This window comes from Scyliorhinus torazame, chromosome 19 (assembly GCF_047496885.1).
Source record: "Scyliorhinus torazame isolate Kashiwa2021f chromosome 19, sScyTor2.1, whole genome shotgun sequence".
In the NCBI taxonomy this organism is placed as follows: domain Eukaryota; kingdom Metazoa; phylum Chordata; class Chondrichthyes; order Carcharhiniformes; family Scyliorhinidae; genus Scyliorhinus; species Scyliorhinus torazame.
Window position 1 is genome coordinate 36,004,416 of NC_092725.1, and position 23,802 is coordinate 36,028,217.

General features: G+C 47.4%; 1 protein-coding gene across 1 annotated transcript in view; it reads right to left on the minus strand.

Annotated features, from left to right (window-relative positions):
• The window catches only part of LOC140396657 (uncharacterized), a 178,127-nt gene extending 168,145 nt beyond the window's left edge, over positions 1-9,982 (minus strand). The window contains exons 1-3 of the mRNA XM_072485452.1: positions 9,946-9,982; positions 5,185-5,625; positions 4,938-4,990 (exon numbers count right to left, since the gene is read on the minus strand). Coding sequence (XP_072341553.1) covers positions 4,938-4,990; positions 5,185-5,625; positions 9,946-9,982 — 531 coding nt within the window. The remainder of the gene's footprint in view (positions 1-4,937; positions 4,991-5,184; positions 5,626-9,945) is intronic.
• Positions 9,983-23,802: the final 13,820 nt, after the last annotated feature.

Sequence of the window (23,802 nt, forward strand, 5' to 3'; positions counted from 1 at the left end):
CTGTGACAGTCACTTACGAGAATAAGTCTGCAGATCATCAGTTTGTAGTGACTACTGGATTGGATTGTAACTTGTTGGCCCGAGATTTACTGTGTATCTTCCAGCTACAGCTAGAGTGCGGAGACGAAAGGGTAACGGTTCAATCATGGAGGATGAGACAACAGTGCTATATTTCTATCACCCCCCAGTGGTGGACGTTAGACATTGAACATTCACTGCATCACGTTACCCTGGCCTATGACAGAACCGGACAAAACAGGGAGTTGAAGGACAAATACCCACCATTAATTGGGACCGAATGGCCAGTCAAAGTTACAGCACAGTCACGGGAAAAGAAGGTACAGCCGATTTTGTTACAATACCACCACATTTATGGCCACAGTCAGCTTCGGCAAGCCCTCATATTACACGTCAGGTCCACGACCAGTACCATGCCAGGGATCTGGGGCCTATGGTAAGGAGGGCAGTGGATCATTCAGATCCAACAGAGTACGCACTTCAAGTCACGCCAGACGGCACTGCCATAAAATATTTTGAGGTCCCTGAAACGATGAACACTCGACTGCAGCATCACCGGGGACATGTTGTTTTGGAATATGTCAATCCACAGGTATGGGCGGAATACCCATCACAAGTGGGAAAGACAAATGTTACACCTATTAAGGTAACGATTAAGGACCATGTAAAGCTGCCTTCCATTCGGCAATACCCCCTGAAACCCCAAGCTGCCCCGTCTATAGACAAATTAATCCGAGAGCTGTTGCAACAGGGTACTTTGGTCCCTTGCCAATCAGAATGTAACACCCCCATACTTGCTGTGCCTAAACCAGCCAAGCCACACCAGTACCGATTAGTACAGGATTTACGTTCAATCAATGCCGTCGCACAGCCGTTACATGCTCTCACTCTCCAACAGGATATTACGGTGTATAGCTCCCACTCGGTCATTGCACTACTGAGGCAACTGCAGACTCAGCATCTTACCGCAGCTCGTCAGAATAGGTATGAGGTATACCTTTTGAACAATCCACGTCTGACATTTAAACACTGTACCACTATCAATCCAGCCTGTTTTCTTAGTGGTCCCCCTGTCCATGAAGATGCACCTGGCCACGGCTGTTTAGCCTTGATTCAGGAAACTACCACAATAAGGGACGATTTGAGTGATATTTCGTCAGAACAACCTGACATGATTATGTGTGGTCAAATATCCCACCAGGGTTTAGTTAATGACCTACTACAGGCCCTCCTTATGCCCGTGCAGATTTCCGTCATTAAATGCGCTGCCCATACAAACGGTAAGACCCCAGTTGATGTTGGTAATGAACAAGCAGATTGTGCAGCGCCGACAGCCGCGCAAATTCAGCAAGTGATGGTGCCTAAAATGTTAAGTCAGACTAAACGATCTACTATAAATATGTCTGCTTCTGACAAGCCAATGCCAACCATCCAAGGCGTCATAAGGTTACAGGAGGACGCTCCTGAGAGTGATAAACAAATGTGGAAACGGTTAGGTTGTACATATGATTCTGTTCCCTCTTTATGGACCACGCCAGCACATCAGACTTGTATGTCTGATGTACTGGCTTTATGGGTCATCGAATGTGTACACTTTGCAACTCATTGTGGGGCTCGGGGGACTAGTGATTTGTTGCTGGACACTTGGTGGCATCCTAAAATGCAGGGGTTGGCTCAGAGTATCAGCACTCGGTGTTTGATTTGTCAGCAATATAACACCGGCAAAGGTATCCCTTGTGGAATGGGGCAAACCCCGTTGCCCAGTGGTCCCTTTGAGACACTCCAAATGGATTACATTGAGTTGGAAAGATGTCAATGTTATAAATATGTTTTGGTCATTGTGGATGTGTTCAGCAGATGGATTGAGGCGTATCTGACTATCGATAATAAAGCTGCTACTGTGGTTAAAGTTCTGATGCGGGAAATCATTCCCCGGTACAGAATACCAGCTCAGTTGAGTTCTGATAACGGGCCTCATTTTCTTGGACAGATTAACCTGCCTCCCTTCCCCAGTGCTATTTTACAGGTGTGGAGCATGATGGGGTGGCTACGCACCACCTGTGTGATCTTCGGCCTCACCTCGCTTGGAGTGTCATTGGCGACGGACATGGAAAAGGGAAATATTATCTACATTTGTAACCCCAACCAAACTACAAGGACATTTCGGTTATGCAGAGGTGATGTTCTTCGCTGCCCCATATACGAAGACATGGTATCGACTCAGGGAAGGTCATCAGGCTAACGGACAATGCAGGACTCATGAAGCAATTGCACCGGTCCCGGCGATGGGAAGGAAACATTACATGGACATTGCCTTGTTTTTGGAGTACATGTAAATTTGATTTTGGATGTGTTAAGATTGGTGCCATAAAGGTAAAATCAGACCGTCAGGAGAGAGTAGGAAGAGGTTGTGAAAGAGAGAGGGGGACTAGAGAGAGGATGAAGCGTGTGAGAAGGGGAGTACAACTAGAACGTAGGTTATCAGGAGGTGCACTTAATTCATTTAGAGGCCAAACTGAGGAAAACACGGGTAGTATGAATCTCTTTTACCAGATTTACAACCGCTTGTATGGCCAGGGACGGGTTGTCTGCTACCCGAACCCCGCAGCGGTGTCTAGGTTATTTTCTGTTTCACCGCTTTGGGGCACTCCCCAAACAGTGGTTCATTGTCAGCGTTCCGAGCCACCGCCCGAGCAAGTCACTCTTCCTTACGATCCGGGTTCAGCACCACTGGCTATTTGCCTTCCCCTTCCTCGGGATAATTCCCACTCACAGTATGATTGGCTGCAACGGTGGAAGGCGTACATACCTAGCCACTTCACTCCCAATCGGGATTCCCGGTCGTACGAGAATTGTTTCAGCAGTGAAGGATACGGCTGTTTGCTGGTAGAGGTGGAAAAGAATATAACATGTCTGTTCCCCACCTGTACGGACAGGAGGTGTCATATCACCCAGGTGTCTGGCCAATGCGTTTGTTATAACACCACCTGCGTTCCATTGAACGCCGGCCTCCAGCTCCTTTGTGGCTGGGCGAATGTCTCTCATATCACTGTTGGGACTAGGGCTTTCCGCTAGGCGGCCCGAATGGGCGTTTCAAAGCTGGATAAACTGGGCTACTGGGGGATCCCTGCGCAACCGATATACTGATTGTGATGCTAGCCTGCACACGGAGCAAGGATACTACTTTTTATTTAATGGCACTGCGACCAATGTTTTGTCACTCCCATTTCCCCACCAAATTGCTATTGGGACTCTAGTCCCTACCACAGTCCCCTGCCCCTCGGCGTGGATGCTGCATAATCAGTTAACCCGCCGGGCAGTCTCAGCTGAATTCTGCGAGAACTGGAAAAAACCTCAGGTTCTCGCACCCAACCGGGGCCACTCAGCCGGGTGGGGAATTCTGAGCGTCTTGTAGCTGCGGTTGTTTGCAATGCAGAACCGGTATGCTCTTGACTATCTTCTGGTCCGTGAGGGTGGGGCATGTGCCATAGTACAGGGCAAGTGTATCATGGCAGTTCAAGACTTAACCGCCAACATCACTAAATTTATGGATCGCATACGGGATCACCTGGACGGAATGCTCTTGGGGTAACTGGGGATTTGGAGGTTGGAAGGACTGGTTGATAAATGTGGCCATGTATTAGTTACTGTAATGTAGAGATAGGCCAGTCTCATTCTGGTGAGTTCACAGACAAAGGATTTTAGAACGCATGGCAAAGCAAGGGGGAGGAGTGTCCAGCATAGGAGGAGAAAAGGATGCTGGGTCATAGGGGGCCAGAGGAAGGGACTGGAAGTGAGCCAATTAGGATGTATGGCCAGGTCAGGAGGGGTATAGGATGACCTATGGGAATCGTGTATGTGAAACTTGATGCCATTTGAATGTATTTGCAGAAATCTCTTTGTCTCCTTCTTCATTCGTTTCCCGGGGTCTAGGAGACTAGTTGTGTCCTGTGCCTGTGTGAAATGAATCAGGCTTGCAAGTCAAATAAAATAACTAATGCCATACCTGCAAATCCATCTCGACTTTTATTGAGGCCAGACTGACGGGTAAAGACATTTATGTTTTGTCACAACCACTCTGCTCCATTCAGTTGAAAATGACTGCAGAGAAAGCAGAAGTTGCTGTCCCTGTCATGGGAGCTGTTGATCTGAAGGATCTAACACCTCATTCTCCAGCCGACTTCAGAGTATGTGAAACACACGTCAGCTCAGGTGTGAAGCTGTCAATAGTCCCTTAGAGCAGTCCTTCCCAAACTATCTTCCTGTGTGATCCCATTTTAAAGTTAATATGATCCTAGGTGCCAGCAAAAATAAAACCACATAGAAATGTTCAGCCTATAATCATTAAATATGAAAATCTGAGGTTGTAAAGCATATTGTAAAAATGTTACAAAGCTCCTCATATTCCCCAGTGCCAGAAAACTCATTGGAGTCCTTTTTTAAATTAATGCTAGGCCTGCAGTTATTGCCCATCCCTAATTGCCCTTGAGAATGTGGTGGTGAGCTACCTTGAATTCCCTACCTGCAACAGTAGTGAACTCGCCAACATTGAGGGCATTTAAAAGTTTATTGGATAAGCATATGGATGATAATGGCATAGTGTAGGTTAGATGGCTTTTGTTTTTTGACTTCCCATGTCGGTGCAACATCGTGGGCCGAAGGGCCTGTACTGCACTGTATCGTTCTATGTTCTTGGAAATATATCACTGTTCCTTCATAATCACTGGATCAGTGAGCTGGAATTTCCACAATAATAGCACTGTGGGTGTATCTACATTACACAACCGCAGTGGGAAAGAAGATGGCTCACTGAAGTCTTTTCAAGAACAATGAGGAATGAGCAATAAAAGCTGGTCATACCAGCAATAGTAACATTCCATTAATGAATTAAAAATTCCAAATATGCAGTCTTCACTTACAATGCTGTGTCTCTTGTTGTAGATTATTGCACCAACACCACGATCTGGATCATCTAGATCAGAAATGAGAGAGTGTTAGAAACACATTCTTTAACTTTAGTTTAGTTTAAATTGTTTCATGTTACTAACCACTATGGCATTTCATCAACTAAAATCAGGATGAAGAAAGCAGGCACTTGGGGATCGAGCCCTGAAAAGAAGTGTTTGGTGCTGACACTAACAACAGCTCTTGATATTACTAACCAACCTGATCGAGCAGCTAGCAGGAAGCACAGTTGCAACGAATGAGCCGCAAGGGCTAGAGTGAAGTCTGGGATCTCCCTGATCCTGCCATGGTTACAGTTTAGGAGTACATCATAGGAATACAATGTGCAGTCAATCAGAGATTCCAAACTCTTGTTGTCCATTTCATAATCGATTTCAGATTTTTCCCAATAACGAATCAGTTCCTTTTTCAAGCTGTCAATATGATCATAATTCTGACAATCTTTACACTTCTGTCTGCGGGTACGTCTGCAGATCTGAGATACCACATCCTTACAATCAATAATAGGCACATGGGGTGTTGCTATAGTGCTGCTGATTCTGAATATTTGGTTCACTTCATTTGAATCTTTTTCACCCGTATCTTCATTTTCAAGACTATATTCTGGATCCTTAGGCCAGAAGATCACTGACCGAACCCCACCTGCAATGAATGAGACAATAACAGTTCCTTAAATCACATAATTTAAGATTGTGTTTACTTCTTTTTATACTCTTTAATTTTAACTACAAACAAATCTATTAACTTCAACTTGTTGCTCATAGTGGTAATATTCCTGGACTAATAAACCAGCCACTCAGATAATGCTCCACAGCCATTAGTTCAAATCCTACTGTGGTGGCTGGGGAAATTTGAATTCAATTAATTAAGAAATAGGGAATAAAATGGTAGTCATGACTGCTGGATTGTCATAAAAATCCATCTGGTTGACTAATACCTTTTAGGAGATTCTGGAGAAGTAGTGGAGAATTGGAAAACTGCTAATGTGACACCCATATTCAAAAAGGGAGGGAGACAAAAAGCTTTTAATTATAGGCCGATTAGCCTAACTTCTATTGATGGAAAAATGTTGGAATTAATTAAGGAAATAATAGCAGCACATTTGGAAAATCATAATGTAATCAAGCAGAGTCAGCATGGCTTCATGAAAGGAAAATTATGTCTGACTAATTTATTAGAGTTTTTCGAGGAAGTCTCAGCCAGAGTGGATAGAGGTGTGAGATGTGTTGTATTTGGAGTTCCAGAAAATGTTCAGCAATGTACCTACAAAAGGTTAAGTCATAAGATAAGAGTGCATGGTGTTGGAGGCAGCATATTGGCATGGATAGAGAATTGCCGTATGGGCACGAAACTACAAGTTGGGATAAGGGGTTCTTTTTGAGGTTGGTGACTTGTCACAACAGTTTAAAATATATATTAATGACTTGGAGGAAGGAAGCAAATGTACTTTAGTCACATTTTGAGACGACACAAAAATTGGTGGAGAGACAGGTTGCAAGAGGGATATTGAAAGTTTGCAAAGAGCTTGGTGACCAAAGCCAAATGGGTGATTGTAGAGAGTTGTCTTTCAAACTGGAGGCCTGTGACCAGCGGTGTGCCTCGGGGATCAGTGCTGGGTCCACTGTCATTTGTTATATATATTAATGATTTGGATAAGAATGTAGGAGGCATGGTTCGTAAGTTTGCAGATCACACCAAGATGGGTGGCACAGTGGATAGTGAAGGAGGTTATAAAAGATTGCAACAGGATCTTGACCAACTGGGCCAAGATGAATGGCAGGTGGAGTTTAATTTGGATAAATATGAGGTGATGCATTTTGATAGATCAAATCAGGGTAGGACCTACTCAGTTAATGGTAGGGAGTTGGGGAGAGTTACAGAACAGAAAGATCTAGGAGTACAGGTTCATAGATCCTTGAAGGTGGAGTCGCAGGTGGACAGGGTGGTGAAGAAGGCATTCAGCAGGCTAGGTTTTATTGGTCAGAATACTGAATACAGGAGTTGGGACATCTTGTTGAAGTTGTACAAGACATTGGTAAGACCATGGAATACTATGTTCAGTTCTGGTCACCCTATTATAGGAAGGATATTGTTAAAATAGAAAGAGTGCAGAAAATATAAAAGCGGATGCTACCAGGACTTGATGGTCTGAGTTATAAGGAGAGGCTGGATAGGCTGGGACTTTTTTCCCTGGAGCGTAGGAGGCTTAGGGGTGATCTTATAGAGATCCATAAAATAAGGAGGAGCATAGATAAGGTCGACAACTTTTCCTAAAAGTAGAGGAGTCTAGAACTAGAGGGCACAGGTTTAAAGTGAGAGGGGAGAGATACAAAAGAGACCAGGGGGGAAATTTCTTCACACAGAGGGGGCTGAGCAACTGGAACGGTCTGCCAGAGGCAGTGGTCGAGGTAGGTATGATTTTGTCTTTTAAAAAGCAATGCGCAGGGTGGGTATGGAGGGATATGAGTCAAATGCGGACAAGTGGGACGAGCCTAGTGATAGAAACTGAGCGGCATGGACAAGCTGGGCCAAAGGACCTGTTTCCATGCTGTAAACATCTAAATAAGTGGGCAGAAAGTTGGCAAGTGGAATATAATGTGGAAAAATGTGGAATTGTTCATCTTGAAAGTGGGAAAAAAAGATCAGAGTGCAAAGATCAAAACAAATTACAGCACAGGAACAGGCCCTTCGGCCCTCCTAGCCTGCGCCGATCCAGATCTTTTATCTAAACCTGTCGCCTATTTTCCAAGGATCTACTTCCCTCTGTTCCCCGCCCGTTCATATATCTGTCTAGATAGAACATAGAACATAGAATGATACAGCGCAGTACAGGCCCTTCGGCCCACGATGTTGCACCGAAACAAAAACCATCTAACCTACACTATGCCATTATCATCCATATGTTTATCCAATAAACTTTTAAATGCCCTCAATGTTGGCGAGTTCACTACTGTTGCAGGTAGGGCATTCCACGGCCTCACTACTCTTTGCGTAAAGAACCTACCTCTGACCTCTGTCCTATATCTATTGCCCCTCAGTTTAAAGCAAGGTCCCCTCCATAGATAGAATTTACAGTGCAGAAGGAGGCCATTCGGCCCATCGAGTCTGCACCGGCTCTTGGAAAGAGCACCCTACTCAAGGTCAACACCTCCACACCATCCCCATAACCCAGTAACCCCACCCAACACTATGGGCAATTTTGGACACTAAGGGCAATTTATCATGGCCAATCCACCTAACCTGCACATCTTTGGACTGTGGGAGGAAACCGGAGCACCCGGAGGAAACCCACGCACACACGGGGAAGATGTGCAGACTCCACACAGACAGTGACCCAAGCCGGAATCGAACCTGGGACCCTGGAGCTGTGAAGCAATTGTGCTATCCACAATATAACGTGCTGCCTCGTGCCAGCCATTTCCATCCGCGAGAGAAGGCTCTCACTGTCCACCCTATCTAACCCCCTGATCATTTTGTATGCCTCTATTAAGTCTCCTCTTAACCTTCTTCTCTCCAATGAAAACAACCTCAAGTCCATCAGCCTTTCCTCATAAGATTTTCCCTCCATACCAGGCAACATCCTGGTAAATCTCCTCTGCACCGGCTCCAAAGACTCCACGTCCTTCCTATAATGCGGTGACCAGAACTGTACGCAATACTCCAAATGCGGCCGTACCAGAGTTTTGTACAACTGCAACATGACCTCCTGACTCCGGAACTCAATCCCTCTACCAATAAAGGCCAACACTCCATAGGCCTTCTTCACAACCCTATCAACCTGGGTGGCAACTTTCAGGGATCTATGTACATGGACACCTAGATCCCTCTGCTCATCCACACTTCCAAGAACTTTACCATTAGCCAAATATTCCGCATTCCTGTTATTCCTTCCAAAGTGAATCACCTCACACTTCTCTACATTAAACTCCATTTGCCACCTCCCTGCCCAGCTCTGCAGCTTATCTATATCCCTCTGTAACCTGCTACATCCTTCCACACAGTCGACAACACCTCCGACTTTAGTGTCGTCTGCAAATTTACTCACCCACCCTTCTGCGCCTTCCTCTAGGTCATTGATAAAAATGACAAACAGCAACGGCCCCAGAACAGATCCTTGTGGTACTTCACTTGTAACTGAACTCCATTCTGAACATTTCCCATCAACCACCACCCTCTGTCTTCTTTCAGCTAGCCAATTTCTGATCCACATCTCTAAATCACCCTCAATCTCCAGCCTCCGTATTTTCTGCAATAGCCTACCGTGGGGAACCTTATCAAATGCGTTACTGAAATCCATATACACCACATCAACTGCTCTACCCTCGTCTACCTGTTCAGTCACCTTCTCAAAGAACTCGATAAAGTTTGTGAGGCATGACCTACCCTTCACAAAGCCATGCTGACTATCCCTGATCATATTATTCCTATCTAGATGATTATAAATCTTGTCTCTTATAATCCCCTCCAAGACTTTACCCACTACAGACGTGAGGCTCACCGGTCTATAGTTGCCGGGGTTGTCTCTGCTCCCCTTTTTGAACAAAGGGACCACATTTGCTATCCTCCAGTCCTCTGGCACTATTCCTGTAGCCAATGATGACATAAAAATCAAAGCCAAAGGTCCAGCAATCTCTCCCCTGGCCTCCCAGAGAATCCTAGGATAAATCCCATCAGGTCCCGGGGACTTATCTATTTTCAGCCTGTCCAGAATTGCCAACACCTCTTCCCTACGTACCTCAATGCCATCTAATCTATTAGCCTGGGGCTGAGCATTCTCCTCCACAACATTATCGTTTTCCTGAGTGAATACTGAAGAAAAATATTCATTTAGTATCTCGCCTATCTCTTCAGACTCCACACACAACTTCCCATCCCTGTCCTTGACTGGTCCTACACTTTCCCTAGTCATTCGCTTATTCCTGACATACCTATAGAAAGCTTTTGGGTTTTCCTTGATCCTACCTGCCAAATACTTCTCATTACCCTCCTTGCTCGTCATAGCTCTCTCTTTAGATCCTTCCTCGCTACCTTGTAACTATCCATCGCCCCAACTGAAACGTCACACCTCATCTTCACATAGGCCTCCTTCTTACTCTTAACAAGAAATTCCACTTCTTTGGTAAACCACGGTTCCCTCGCTCTACGCCTTCCTCCCTGCCTGACCGGTACATACTTATCAAGAACACGCAGTAGCTGATCCTTGAACAAGCTCCACTTATCCAGTGTGCCCAACACTTGCAGCCTACTTCTCCACCTTATCCCCCCCAAGTCACGTCTAATGGTATCATAATTGCCCTTCCCCCAGCTATAACTCTTGCCCTGTGGTGTATACTTATCCCTTTCCATCATGTGGAGATGCCGGCGTTGGACTGGGGTGAGCACAGTAAGAAGTCTTACAACACCAGGTTAAAGTCCAACAGGTTTGTTTCGATGTCACTAGCTTTCGGAGCGCTGCTCCTTCCTCAGGTGAATGAAGAGGTATGTTCCAGAAACACATATATTGACAAATTCAGAGATGCCAAACAATGCTAGGAATGCGACCATTAGCAGGTGATTAAATCTTTACAGATCCAGAGATGGGGCGACCCTAGGTTAAAGAGGTGTGAATTGCTACAAGCCAGGACAGTTGGTAGGATTTCGCAGGCCAGATGGTAGGGGATGAATGTAATGCGACATGAATCCCAGGTCCCGGTTGAGGCCGCAATCATGTGTGCGGAACTTGGCTATAAGTTTCTGCTCGGCGATTCTGCGTTGTCGCGCGTCCTGAAGGCCGCCTTGGAGAACGCTTACCCGGAGATCAGAGGCTGAATGCCCTTGACTGCTGAAGTGTTCCCCGACTGGAAGGGAACATTCCTGCCTGGTGATTGTTGCGCGATGTCCGTTCATTCGTTGTCGCAGCGTCTGCATGGTCTCGCCAATGTACCACGCTTCGGGACATCCTTTCCTGCAGCGTATGAGGTAGACAACGTTGGCCGAGTCGCACGAGTATGTACCGCGTACCTGGTGGGTGGTGTTCTCATGTGTAATAGTGGTATCCATGTCGATGATCTGGCACGTCTTGCAGAGATTGCCATGGCAGGGTTGTGTGGTGTCGTGGTAACTGTTCTGAAGACTGGGTAGTTTGCTGCAAACAATGGTTCGTTTGAGGTTGCGCGGTTGTTTGAAGGCAAGTAGTGGGGGTGTGGGGATGACCTTGGCAAGATGTTCATCGTCACCAATGACGTGTTGAAGGCTGTGAAGAAGATGACGTAGTTTCTCCGCTCCGGGGAAGTACTGGACGACGAAGGGTATTCTGTCGGTTGTGTCCCATGTTTGTCTTCTGAGGAGGTCGGTGCGGTTTTTCGCTGTGGCGCGTTGGAACTGTAGATCGATGAGTCGAGTGCCATATCCCGTTCGTACAAGGGCATCTTTCAACGTCTGTAGATGGCTGTTACGCTTCTCCTCGTCTGAGCAGATCCAGTGTATACGGAGCGCTTGTCCATAGGGGATGGCTTCTTTAATGTGTTTAGGGTGGAAGCTGGAGAAGTGGAGCATCATGAGGTTGTCCGTGGGTTTGCGGTAAAGCGAAGTGCTGAGGTGACCGTCCTTGATGGAGAAACTACGTCATCTTCTTCACAGCCATCAACACGTCATTGATGACGATGAACATCTTGCCAAGGTCATCCCCACACGCCCACTACTTGCCTTCAAACAACCGCGCAACCTCAAACGAACCATTGTTTGCAGCAAACTACCCAGTCTTCAGAACAGTGACCACGACACCACACAACCCTGTCATGGCAATCTCTGCAAGACGTGCCAGATCATCGACATGGATACCACTATTACACGTGAGAACACCACCCACCAGGTACGCGGTACATACTCGTGCGACTCGGCCAACGTTGTCTACCTCATACGCTGCAGGAAAGGATGTCCCGAAGCATGGTACATTGGCGAGACCATGCAGACGCTGCGACAACGAATGAACGGACATCGCGCAACAATCACCAGGCAGGAATGTTCCCTTCCAGTCGGGGAACACTTCAGCAGTCAAGGGCATTCAGCCTCTGATCTCCGGGTAAGCGTTCTCCAAGGCGGCCTTCAGGACGCGCGACAACGCAGAATCGCCGAGCAGAAACTTACAGCCAAGTTCCGCACACATGAGTGCGGCCTCAACCGGGACCTGGGATTCATGTCGCATTACATTCATCCCCCACCATCTGGCCTGCGAAATCCTACCAACTGTCCTGGCTTGATGCAATTCGCACCTCTTTAACCTGGGGTCGCCCCATCTCTGGATCTGTAAAGATTTAATCACCTGCTAATGGTCGCATTCCTAGCATTGTTTAGCATCTCTGAATTTGTCTATATATGTGTTTCTGGAACATACCTCTTCATTCACCTGAGGAAGGAGCAGCGCTCCGAAAGCTAGTGACATCGAAACAAACCTGTTGGACTTTAACCTGGTGTTGTAAGACTTCTTACTGTATCCCTTTCCATCATTAACGTAAACGTCACCGAATTGTGGTCACTGTCCCCAAAGTGCTCTCCTACCTCCAAATCCAACACCTGGCCTGGTTCATTACCCAAAACCAAATCCAACGTGGCCTCGCCTCTTGTTGGCCTGTCAACATATTGTGTCAGGAAACCCTCCTGCACACACTGTACAAAAAACGACCCATCTAATGTACTCGAACTATATCTTTTCCAGTTAACATTTGGAAAGTTAAAGTCTCCCATAATAACTACCCTGTTCCTTTCGCTCTTATCCAGGATCATCCTTGCCATCCTTTCCTCTACATCCCTAGAACTATTTGGAGGCCAATAGAAAACTCCCGACAGGGTAACCTCTCCTTTCCTGTTTCTAACCTCAGCCCATACTACCTCGGAAGATGAGTCCCCATCTAGCATCCTCTCCGCCACCGTAATACTGCTCTTGACTAGCAGCGCCACACCTCCCCCTCTTTTGCCTCCTTCTCTGAGCTTACTAAAACACCTAAACCCCGGAACCTGCAACATCCATTCCTGTCCCTGCTCTATCCATGTCTCCGAAATGGCCACAACATCGAAGTCCCAGGTACCAACCCATGCTGCCAGTTCCCCTACCTTATTTTGTATACTCCTGGCATTGAAGTAGACACACTTCAAACCACCTACCTGAACACTGGCCCCCTCCTGCGACGTCAAATCTGTGCTCCTGACCTCTATACTCTCATTCTCCCTTACCCTAAAACTACAATCCAGGTTCCCATGCCCCTGCTGCATTAGTTTAAACCCCCCCAAAGAGCACTAACAAATCTCCCCCCCAGAATATTTGTGCCCCTCAGATTCAGATGTAGACCATCCTGTCTGTAGAGGTCCCACCTTCCCCAGAAAGAGCCCCAGTTATCCAGAAATCTGAATCCCTCCCGCCTGCACCATCCCTGTAGCCATGTGTTTAATTGCTCTCTCTCCCTATTCCTCATCTCACTATCACGTGGCACGGGCAACAACCCAGAGATAACAACTCTGTTTGTTCTAGTTCTGAGCTTCCATCCTAGCTCCCTGAAAGCCTGCCTGACATCCTTGTCCCCTTTCCTACCTATGTCATTAGTGCCAATGTGGACCACGACTTGGGGCTGCTCCCCCTCCCCTTAAGGACCCGGAAAACACGATCCGAGACATCACGTACCCTTGCACCTGGGAGGCACCATACCAAACGTGAGTCTCTCACGCTCACACAAAATCTCCTATCTGTGCCCCTGACTATCGAGTCCCCAATTACTAATGCTCTGCTCCTCTCCCCCCTTCCCTTCTGAGCAACAGGGACAGACTCCGTGCCAGAGGCCCGTACCCCATGGATTACCCCTGGTAAGTCGTCCCCCCCACAAGTATCCAAAGCGGTATACTTGTTTCTCAGGGGAACGACCGCAGGGGATCCCTGCATTGACTGCTTCTTCCCAGTCCCTCTTACAGTTACCCATCTATCTCCAATCTTTGGTGTAACTAATTCCCTAAAGCTGCTATCTATGACCCCCTCTGCCTCCCGAATGATCCGAAGTTCTTCCAACTCCAGCTCCAGTTCCATAACTCGGTCTTGGAGGAGCTGGAGATGGCAGCACTTCCTGCAAGTAAAATCAGCAGGGACACTAACGCCATCCTTCACCTCAAACATCCTGCAGGAGGAACATTGCATTCCCTTCCCTGCCATCCCTCTAACTTTCTACCAAGATCTGGCTAACAACTAAATTAAATTTAAAAAAATAATAATAATAATAATACAATATGGTACTTACCTCCCACCAATGGGTTTTATTATTAGGTTAGAGGAGGAGGGCGGGTGGGAGACACTACACGTGTAGTGTCTCGGGTTTCCTCTCCACCAGAATTTATTGGTGAGGGACTTCCCAGAAGTCCGCAGGTCGAACTTCCTGTTCCCGCCTTAAACACTAAATTTTTTTTTTAAAACAGCAACGAGGGACCGAAAACGGGACCAGGTAAGTGTTTACCTAAATACTCACCCACCAGCTGCCTCTGCGCTCCGCTCCCGCTGAAACTCCAAGATCTGCTCCTGTAAGGTAAGTTACTTTAAATTACAGTACTCACCCACCAGCAGCCTCTGCACTCCGCTCCCGCTGAACTCCAGCTTAAGATGCATCTTAAATGACGCTATCGTGCCCGCCTCTACCACCTCCGCTGGCAAAGCGTTCCAGGCACCCACCACCCTCTGCGTAAACAACTTTCCACGCACATCTCCCTTAAACTTTCTTCCTCTCACCTTGAAATCGTGACCCCTTGTAATTGACATCCCCACTCTTGGAAAAAGCTTGTTGCTATCCACCCTGTCCATATCTCTCATAATTTTGTAGACCTCAATCAGGTTCCCCCCTCAACCTCCGTCTTTCCAACGAAAACAATCCTAATCTGCTCAAACTTTCTTCATAGCTAGCACCCTCCATACCAGGCAACATCCTGGTGAACCTCCTCTGCAACCTCTCTAAAGCATCCACATCCTTCTGGTATTGTGGCGACCAGAACTGCACGCAGTATTCCAAATGTGACCTAACCAAAGTCCTGTAACATGACCTGCCGACTGGTCCAAGCACGGATCACTGTGGAACACCACTAGTCACCTTTCTCCATTTTGAGGCACTCCCTTCCACCACTACTGTCTGTCTCCTGTTGCCCAGCCAGTTCTTTAGCCATCTAGCTAGTACTCCTGAACCCCATACAACTTCACTTTTTCCATCAAGGGGCAACACGGAAGCACAATTGCTTCACAGCTCCAGGGTCCCCGGTTCAATTCCGGCTTGGGTCACTGTCTGTGCGGAGTCTGCACATCCTCCCCATGTGTGCGTGGGTTTCCTACGGGTGCTCCGGTTTCCTCCCACAGTCCAAAGATGTGCAGGTTAGTTGGATTGGCCGTGATAAATTGCCCTTAGTGTCCGAAATTGCCTGTAGTGTTGGGTGGGGTTACTGGGTTATGGGGATAGGGTGGAGGTGTTGACCTTGGGTAGGGTGCAATGTGAACCTACAATGCAACCTACAAATGTGAGGTAATGCAACAAATGTGAGGTAATGCATTTTGGAAGGTCTAATGCAGGTAGGGAATATACGGTGAATGGTAGAACCCTCAAGAGTATTGAAAGTCAAAGAGATCTAGGAGTACAGGTCCACAGGTCACTGAAAGGGGCAACACAGGTCGAGAAGGTAGTCAAGAAGGCATACGGCATGCTTGCCTTCATTGGCTGGGGCATTGAGTATAAGAATTGGCAAGTCATGTTGCAGCTGTATAGAACCTTAGTTAGGCCACACTTGGAGTATAGTGTTCAATTCTGGTCGCCACACTACCAGAAGGATGTGGAGGCTTCAGAGAGGGTGCAGAAGAGATTTACCAGAATGTTGCCTGGTATGGAGGGCATTAGCTATGAGGAGCGGTTGAATAAACTCGGTTTGTTCTCACTGGAACGAAGGAGGTTGAGGGGAGACCTGATAGAGGTATACAAAATTATGAGGGGCATAGACAGAGTGGATAGTCAGAGGCTTTTCCCCAGGGTAGATGGGTCAATTACTAGGGGGCATAGGTTTAAGGAGAGAGGGGCAAGGTTTAGAGTAGATGTACGAGGCAAGTTTTTTACGCAGAGGGTAGTGGGTGCTTGGAACTCGCTACCGGAGGAGGTGGTGGAAGCAGGGACGATAGTGACATTTAAGGGGCATCTTGACAAATACATGAATAGGATGGGAATAGAGGGATACGGAGCCAGGAAGTGTAGAAGATTGTAGTTTAGTCGGGCAGTATGGTCGGCACGGGCTTGGAGGGCCGAAGGGCCTGTTCCTGTGCTGTACATTTCTTTGTTCTTTGTTCTCTTTCCAAGAGCCGGTGCAGACTCGATGGGCCAAATGGCCTCCTTCTGCACTGTAAATTCTATGATAATTTATGATAATCAACCTGCCATGGGAAACTTTATCAAACGCCTTACTGAAGTCCATGTATATGACATCTACAGCCCTTCCCTCATCAATTAACTTTGTCACTTCCTCAAAGAATTCTATTGGGTTTGGAAAACCATGCTGCCTATCACTGATAAGTCTATTTTCTTCCAAATGTGAATAGATCCTATCCCTCAGTATCTTCTCCAATAGTTTGCCTACCACTGACGTCAAGCTCACAGGTCTATAATTCCCTGGATTATCCCTGCTACCCTTCTTAAACAAAGGGACAACATTAGCAATTCTCCAGTCCTCCGGGACCTCACCCGTGCTCAAGGGTGCTGCAGAGATATCTGTTAAGGCCCAAGCTATTTCGTCCCTCGCTTCCCTCAGTAACCTGGGATAGATCCCATCCAGACCTGGGGACTTGTCCACCTTAATGCCTTTTAGAATACCCAAAACTTCCCCCTTCCCTATGCCGACTTGACCTAGAGTATTTCAACATCCATCCCCAGCCTCAACATCCGTCATGTCCCTCTCATTGGTGAATACCGATGCAAAGTACTCATTACGAATCTCACCCATTTCCTCTGACTCCACGCATAAATTCCCTCTTTTGTCTTTGAGTGGGGCAACCCTTTCTCTAGTTATCCTCTTGCTCCTTATATACAAATAAAAGGCTTTGGGATTTTCCTTAACCCTGTTAGCCAAAGATATTTCATGACTCCTTTTAGCCCTCTTTATTGCGCGTTTGAGATTTGTCCTACTTTCCCGATATTCCTCCAAAGCTTCATCAGATTTAAGTCGCCTAGATCTTATGTATGCTTCCTTTTTCATCTTAGCTAGTCTCACAATTCCACCCGTCATCCATGGTTCCATAATCTTGCCATTTCTATCCCTCATTTTCACAGGGACATGTCTGTCCTGCACTCCAATCAACCTTTCCTTAAAAGACTCCCACATTTCAAATGTGGATTTACCTTTAAACAGCTGCTCCCAATCCACATTCCCAAGCTCCTGCCGAATTTTGTTATACTTGGCCTTTCCCCAATTTAGCACCCTTCCTTTAGGACCACTCTCGTCTTTGTCCATGAGTATTCTAAAACTTACGGAATTGTGATCGCTATTCCCAAAGTAATCACCGACTGAAACTTCAACCACCTGGCCGGGATCATTCCCCAATACCAGATCCAGTATGGCCCCTTCCCGAGTTGGAATATTTACATACTGCTCCAAAAAACTCTCCTGTATGCTCCTTACAAATTCTGCTCCATCTACGCCTCCAAGACTACATGAGTCCCATTCAATGTTGGGGAAGTTAAAATCTCCCATCACGACCACCCTATTGCTCCTACATTTTTCTATAATCTGTCTACAGATTTGTACCTCCACTTCGCGCTCGCTTTTGGAAGGCCTGCAGTAAAGTCCCAACAATGTTACTGCACCCTTCCTATATCTTAGCTTTACCCATATTGCCTCAGTGCTCGAATCCTCTATCGTGCCCTCCTTAATGACAGTTGTGATATCCATCCCTCGCCTCAACATCCGTCATGTCCCTCTCCTTGATGAATACCGATGCAAAGTACTCATTTAGAAACTCACCCATTTCCTCTGACTCATAAATTCCCTCTTTTGTCTTTGATTAGGCCAGTCCTTTCTCTAGTTACCCTCTTGCTCCTTTTATACGAATAAAAGGATTTGGGATTTTCCTTAACCCTGTTAGCCAAAGATATTTCATGACCCCTTTTAGCCCTCTTTATTGCGCGTTTGAGATTTGTCCTACTTTCCCGATATTCCTCCAAAGCTTCATCAGTTTTAAGTCACCTAGATCTTATGTATGCTTCCTTTTTTACCTTAGCTAGTCTCACAAATTCCGCCCGTCATCCATGATTCCCTAATCTTTCCATTTCTATCCCTCATTTTCACAGGGACATGTCTGTGCAGTTCTCCCCCACAGCCAGCACTTCCAGTGCTCCCCCAACCCCGACAGCCAGCCCGGCCAGTGCTCCCCCCACACCCTCACTGCCAGCACTGCCAGTGTTCATGCCCCCCCACAGCCAGCAATGCCAGTGCTCCCCACAGCCAGCAATGCAAGTGCTCCCCCCCCCACAACCAATACTGCCAGTGCCCCCCCCCCCACAGCCAGTGCTCACCCCCCCACAGCCAGCACTGCCAGTGCCCCCCCCCCCCCCACTGCCAGTGCTCCCCCACATCCAGCACTGCCAGTGCTCCCCCACAGCCAGCAATGGCAGTGCTACTCCCACCCCCTACAGCCAGCCCTGCCAGTGCCCTCCCCTCCCTCCTGCACCATTTCTCAAGCCACGTATTCATTCTGACTATTCTTGAATTTCTACTCTGACTGTCTCATGGCACTGGTAGCAATCCTGAGATTACTACCTTTGAGGTCCTACTTTTTAACTTATCTCCTAACTCCCTAAATTCTGATTGTAGGACCTCATTCCATTTTGTACCTATATCGTTGGTGCCTATATGCACCACGACAATTGGCTGTTCACCCTCCCCCTTCAGTATATCCTGCTGCCGATCTGAGACATCCCTGACCCGTGCACCCGGGAGGCAACATACCATTCGGGAATCTTGTTTTCGACCACAGAAACGCCTGTCTACTCCCCTTATGATTGAATCCCCTATGACTATATCCGTGCCAGTCTTTTTCCCGCCCTTCAGTGCAGCAGAGCCAGCCACGGTGCCATGAGCCTGGCTACTATTGCCCTCCCCTGGTGAGTCATCTCCCCCAACAGCATCTAAAACGGTATACCTCTTTTGGAGGGAGATGACCGCAGGGACACCTGCACTGCCTTCCTACTCTTTCTCTGCCTTTTGGTCACCCATTCCCTGTCTCCCTCACCAATCCTAATCTGCGGTGTGACCAACTCACTGAATGTGCTATCCACGACCTCCTCAGCATCGCGGATGCTCCAAAGTGAGTCCATCCGCAGCTCCAGAGCCGTCATGCGGTCTAACAGGAGCTGCAGCTGGACACATTTCCTGCACATGAAGGAGTCAGGGGCATCGGCCGTGTCCCTGGACTCCCACACGGAGCAAGAGGAGCATAACACGGGTCTGGGATCTCCTGCCATTTTTACACTTCCAACAGTAAGTTTTTAAAAATAAATTTACTCCCCTTCTCAGCAACCACTGCGCCCCACATGATAACACCTCAGGGAAAAGAAAAACTGCTTACCAATCACAGCCAATCACTTACCTGCAGGCTGTGACATCTCGGTTCAACTTCTTTCTACTTCCACCTGTCCTCGAGTCTCCCTCTTGATCTTTACTCGGCTGGGATCCTTACAGTGATTGTCTTTTTTTTTTGGTTAGAGGAGGAGGTAGGGAGGGAAACACTGAAGAATTGTTTCAGGTTTAACTGTCACTTGACAACAGCTCCTCCACAAACCACCTTTTGGATGCAGTGACCGCAATGCACGAATGCACATTTTCCCCACAACAGCCAATCAGCAGCTCCTCTCTACTGCCCTCTGCTGGATGCTTGCCTTGACTTGAACACCTCGGGTGTCTTGCTCAGATACACTTTCTGGATGCAGTGACCGCAATGCATGGATGCTAATTTAAATGGAGGAAAAATCTAAAAAGCTGCAACACAAGTACTCTGAGGTACTGGTGCATGAAACACAGAAAGCTGGCACACAGGTGCAGCAGCTAATCAGGAAGGATAATGGAATGTTGGCCCTTACTTCAGGGGAGTTGGAGTTTAAGAGTCGGGCTTCAGGAGTTTGGCTTCTTTATTGAAGGAAAGATGTTGGACACGATTTAACGGAAATTAAACAGAATCCCATGTCGAGCCCACCAAGCCGGGTGTTTCCTGGTGTTTGCAGTGCCAGGAATGATCCCTCTACTTCATTTCAGGGCCTTAGTGAGGAGCGACACACCGAGGCTGTACACCGAGGCCATTTCCTACACTAACGAGTTCCGCTCACCAGCGAAGAGATCGGGTGCCATTTTTAAATAAAACCCTGGTCTACAGACCCCTGACTACGGATGCCCCCCCAACATCCCAAATTACCTATAACTCATGCCACAACTCACCTATCACTCACCTTACCTCATACGCGCAGGGCACTCCCAGACCTGATCCCTGGTAAGGGCATGCCACCTTGGCACTGCCAGTCTAGCAACCTGGAAGTGCTCCGACCAGCCTGGCAGTGCCACATGGGCACCCTAGCAGTGTAAGGGTGGCACCTAAGTGGCACTGCCAGGGTGGCTCAGCCAGGGTACTAGGTTGGCAGTGCGTGGTGCCCAAGTGGCACCAGGAGTGCCGGATACCACCGTGCCCAGAGCCCAACAATGCAGAGGCCCCCGATAATTTGGGAGACCCTGTAGCCCTTTGCGTAAAAACTTTGGGCTGGATTCTCTGTTTCTACGGCTAAGGGCCAACGCCAGAATCGGTGTCGAACCCTCACCGATTCCGGGAGCGGTGAGGGGCTAGCAGTGGCGCCGGGTAAATCTCCTGGATCCCGCATCAAAAACGGCCGGAGAGGGCAGCACGGTGGCACAGTGGGTTAGCCCTGCTGCCTCACGGCGTCGAGGTCCCAGGTTCGATCCCGGCTCTGGGTTACTTTCCGTGTGGAGTTTGCACATTCTCCCCGGGTTTGCGTGGGTTTCGCCCCCACAACACAAAAGATGTGCAGGCTAGGTGGATTGGATTCTTAGTATTATTCGACTGTGTAAAGCTGAAGGAATTTATATTATTTCTACTATTCGGTTCCCAGTAGCACTTTGCGATTACTGGGACTCAGCAGAAATTTGCAGTTAAAACTTCTCAGGTGCCAAAAGGAATTATTTTATTTGTCTTCTATTGATTACAATTTGAAGGTCATTTAAAAGGCAATTCGTAGACAATTCGAAGCTTTCAGAGAATCAAGACATTATCTTCTTGCTTAGGCAGACAGCTCGAAAGTAACTTTTAAAAGGTCAAAGTCTGGAAATGAAACATGAATAGAGAGAGAGCTCATCTTCAGCTAAACTCAAACTCAAAGTCAAAAATATACTACATCACTGACACAGACTAACACCCCGGAAAAGACAACACAACACTAACTAACAGAAAGACTATTAAGGACAAAACTGACTAAACTAACAGAAAGACTAAAATGGCAGGGGGAAACTGTTCAGTTATACACTTTCATATCTGTCTTAAGTCATCTAATCACCCCCCCCAATATAATCCTAATTGGTTTGGGTTAGACTCAAACACATTTGATTTGATGGCAAGCCGTCCATCTTCAATGTGCAACATTATTGTTTAATTGTTTCATGTCTGACAATTTGTGCATGTTATGGAATGCAATATTCTGCTTAATCTTTACCAACAAAAACTGGTCTTCTGCTGACTTAGCTGTTATCTGCATTGTGAACAATGGTGCCTTCATGTTGCTGTGGTGCCTGCTACGTCCTTGATCTGATTACTGGTACAGCTTGTGTTTTAATGTCACACTGACTTTGAAAATATGTATTTGCCAGAACAACGGACCCCAGTAAAAGTGAATTATGCTGTATAGAACAAAGAACAAAGAAATGTACAGCACAGGAACAGGCCCTTCGGCCCTCCAAGCCCGTGCCGACCATGCTGCCCGACTAAACTACAATCTTCTACACTTCCTGGGTCCGTATCCCTCTATTCCCATCCTATTCATGTATTTGTCAAGATGCCCCTTAAATGTCACTATCGTCCCTGCTTCCACCACCTCCTCCAGTAGCGAGTTCCAGGCACCCACTACCCTCTGTGTAAAAAACTTGCCTCGTACATCTACTCTAAACCTTGCCCCTCTCACCTTAAACCTATGCCCCCTAGTAATTGACCCCTCTACCCCTGGGGAAAAGCCTCTGACTATCCACTCTGTCTATGCCCCTCATAATTTTGTAGACCTCTATCAGGTCGCCCCTCAACCTCCTTCGTTCCAGTGAGAACAAACCGAGTTTATTCAACCGCTCCTCATAGCTAAATGGGTATTTAAAACTGGGGCTTAATATTTATGCTTAAACAGCTATCTTTTACCTACATTATTTGTATTAGAAATACCTGGCTTCTACAAGTTTGCACATTCTTCCCGGGTTTGCATGGGTTTCGCCCCCACAACCCAAAAGATGTGCAGGCTAGGTGGATTGGCCACACTAAATTGCCCCTTAATTGTAAAAAATGAATTGGGTATACTAAATTTATTTTAAAAAGGATTTTTAAAAATAAAAACGGCCAGAGAATGGCCGGGCCCGTGGCCGTGCATGTGCACAGCGACAACCTGCAGCGGTCACGCCATACAACATGGCACCGGCCGTGCACATACCCGAGCACATACCCCTGGTCACCCCGCCTCCCCCCCACCTCCCCCCCCACCCCACCAGTCCCCCCAACCCTCGCAGAAGCACCCCCAGCCAGCCGCATGGCTCCCGGCCGACTGTGGTGACGCTGGACACAGTCCACGGTCGCCACTCCGGGTTCCCACCGCTTAGACAACACATCAACCATGCGGCCGGGAATTCGGACCATCGGGGGCGGAGCCTCAGGGGAGGGCCTTCCGATGACACGCCAATGCCGTTCCAATGGCATGTGGCACTGTAGCCATCTGGGATGGCCACTTCCCGATTACAAAATGGACACTTTGCAAAGATTGCAGGGAAAATGGGCAATACTGAGAAAGCAAGCAGGTGCGGGGTTTGTCTGTTCATTGGAGCCGTAGCTCTCAGACAAGACCGATACTTCAAAACCATTACCATACTAAAGAGCCATCCCTGGGGACAAAAGGGTAACATTTAAGTAAACGATACCAAGGCAGACACCCCGGCGCCAGAGGAGACCAGAACAAAGCAGGCCAACGGCCACCTAGGACACACTCAGCAATCAGGGCACCCATCGCTCTATTGGAGGAAATCGACAGGAACGATTGGGAAATGGCCCAATTAATTGGGGCCAAGTTCAAGGCCCGCCCAAAAGCGCGAGAAGCCCCTTTTGGGTATAAGAAGGATCCCCCAAGAGAGAATGTCTCTCTTGTGGCTCCGGCTCTCACCAAGGAGAGACCTGCCCAACAGCAACATCAGAACAAGTAAGTCCAAGGTCAATGCACGCTACCAGGCAGACGTCCTTAGCTGTTATTCCATACCAGTTCAACCCCAGCAGCCTCAGAACCGAACAACGGCCATTGTTCCTCTGCCCGAAGCTAAGTATAGGCTTTAACAGTAGTGATAGTTTAGTCTGTAGAGTTTTAATCATGAGTATAATTGACTGTGTGTGTAAATAAATGAGCATTGAGTTTGAACTTACGGACTGGTGTATCGAGTCTTTGATCAGTATTCGGTTTTGAACCTTGTGGCGGTATCGAAAGATACCTGGCGACTCTCGAGCAAAAAGTCATTAGAATTAAGGAAGGCGACCATGTTGGCCGCCATCTTCAG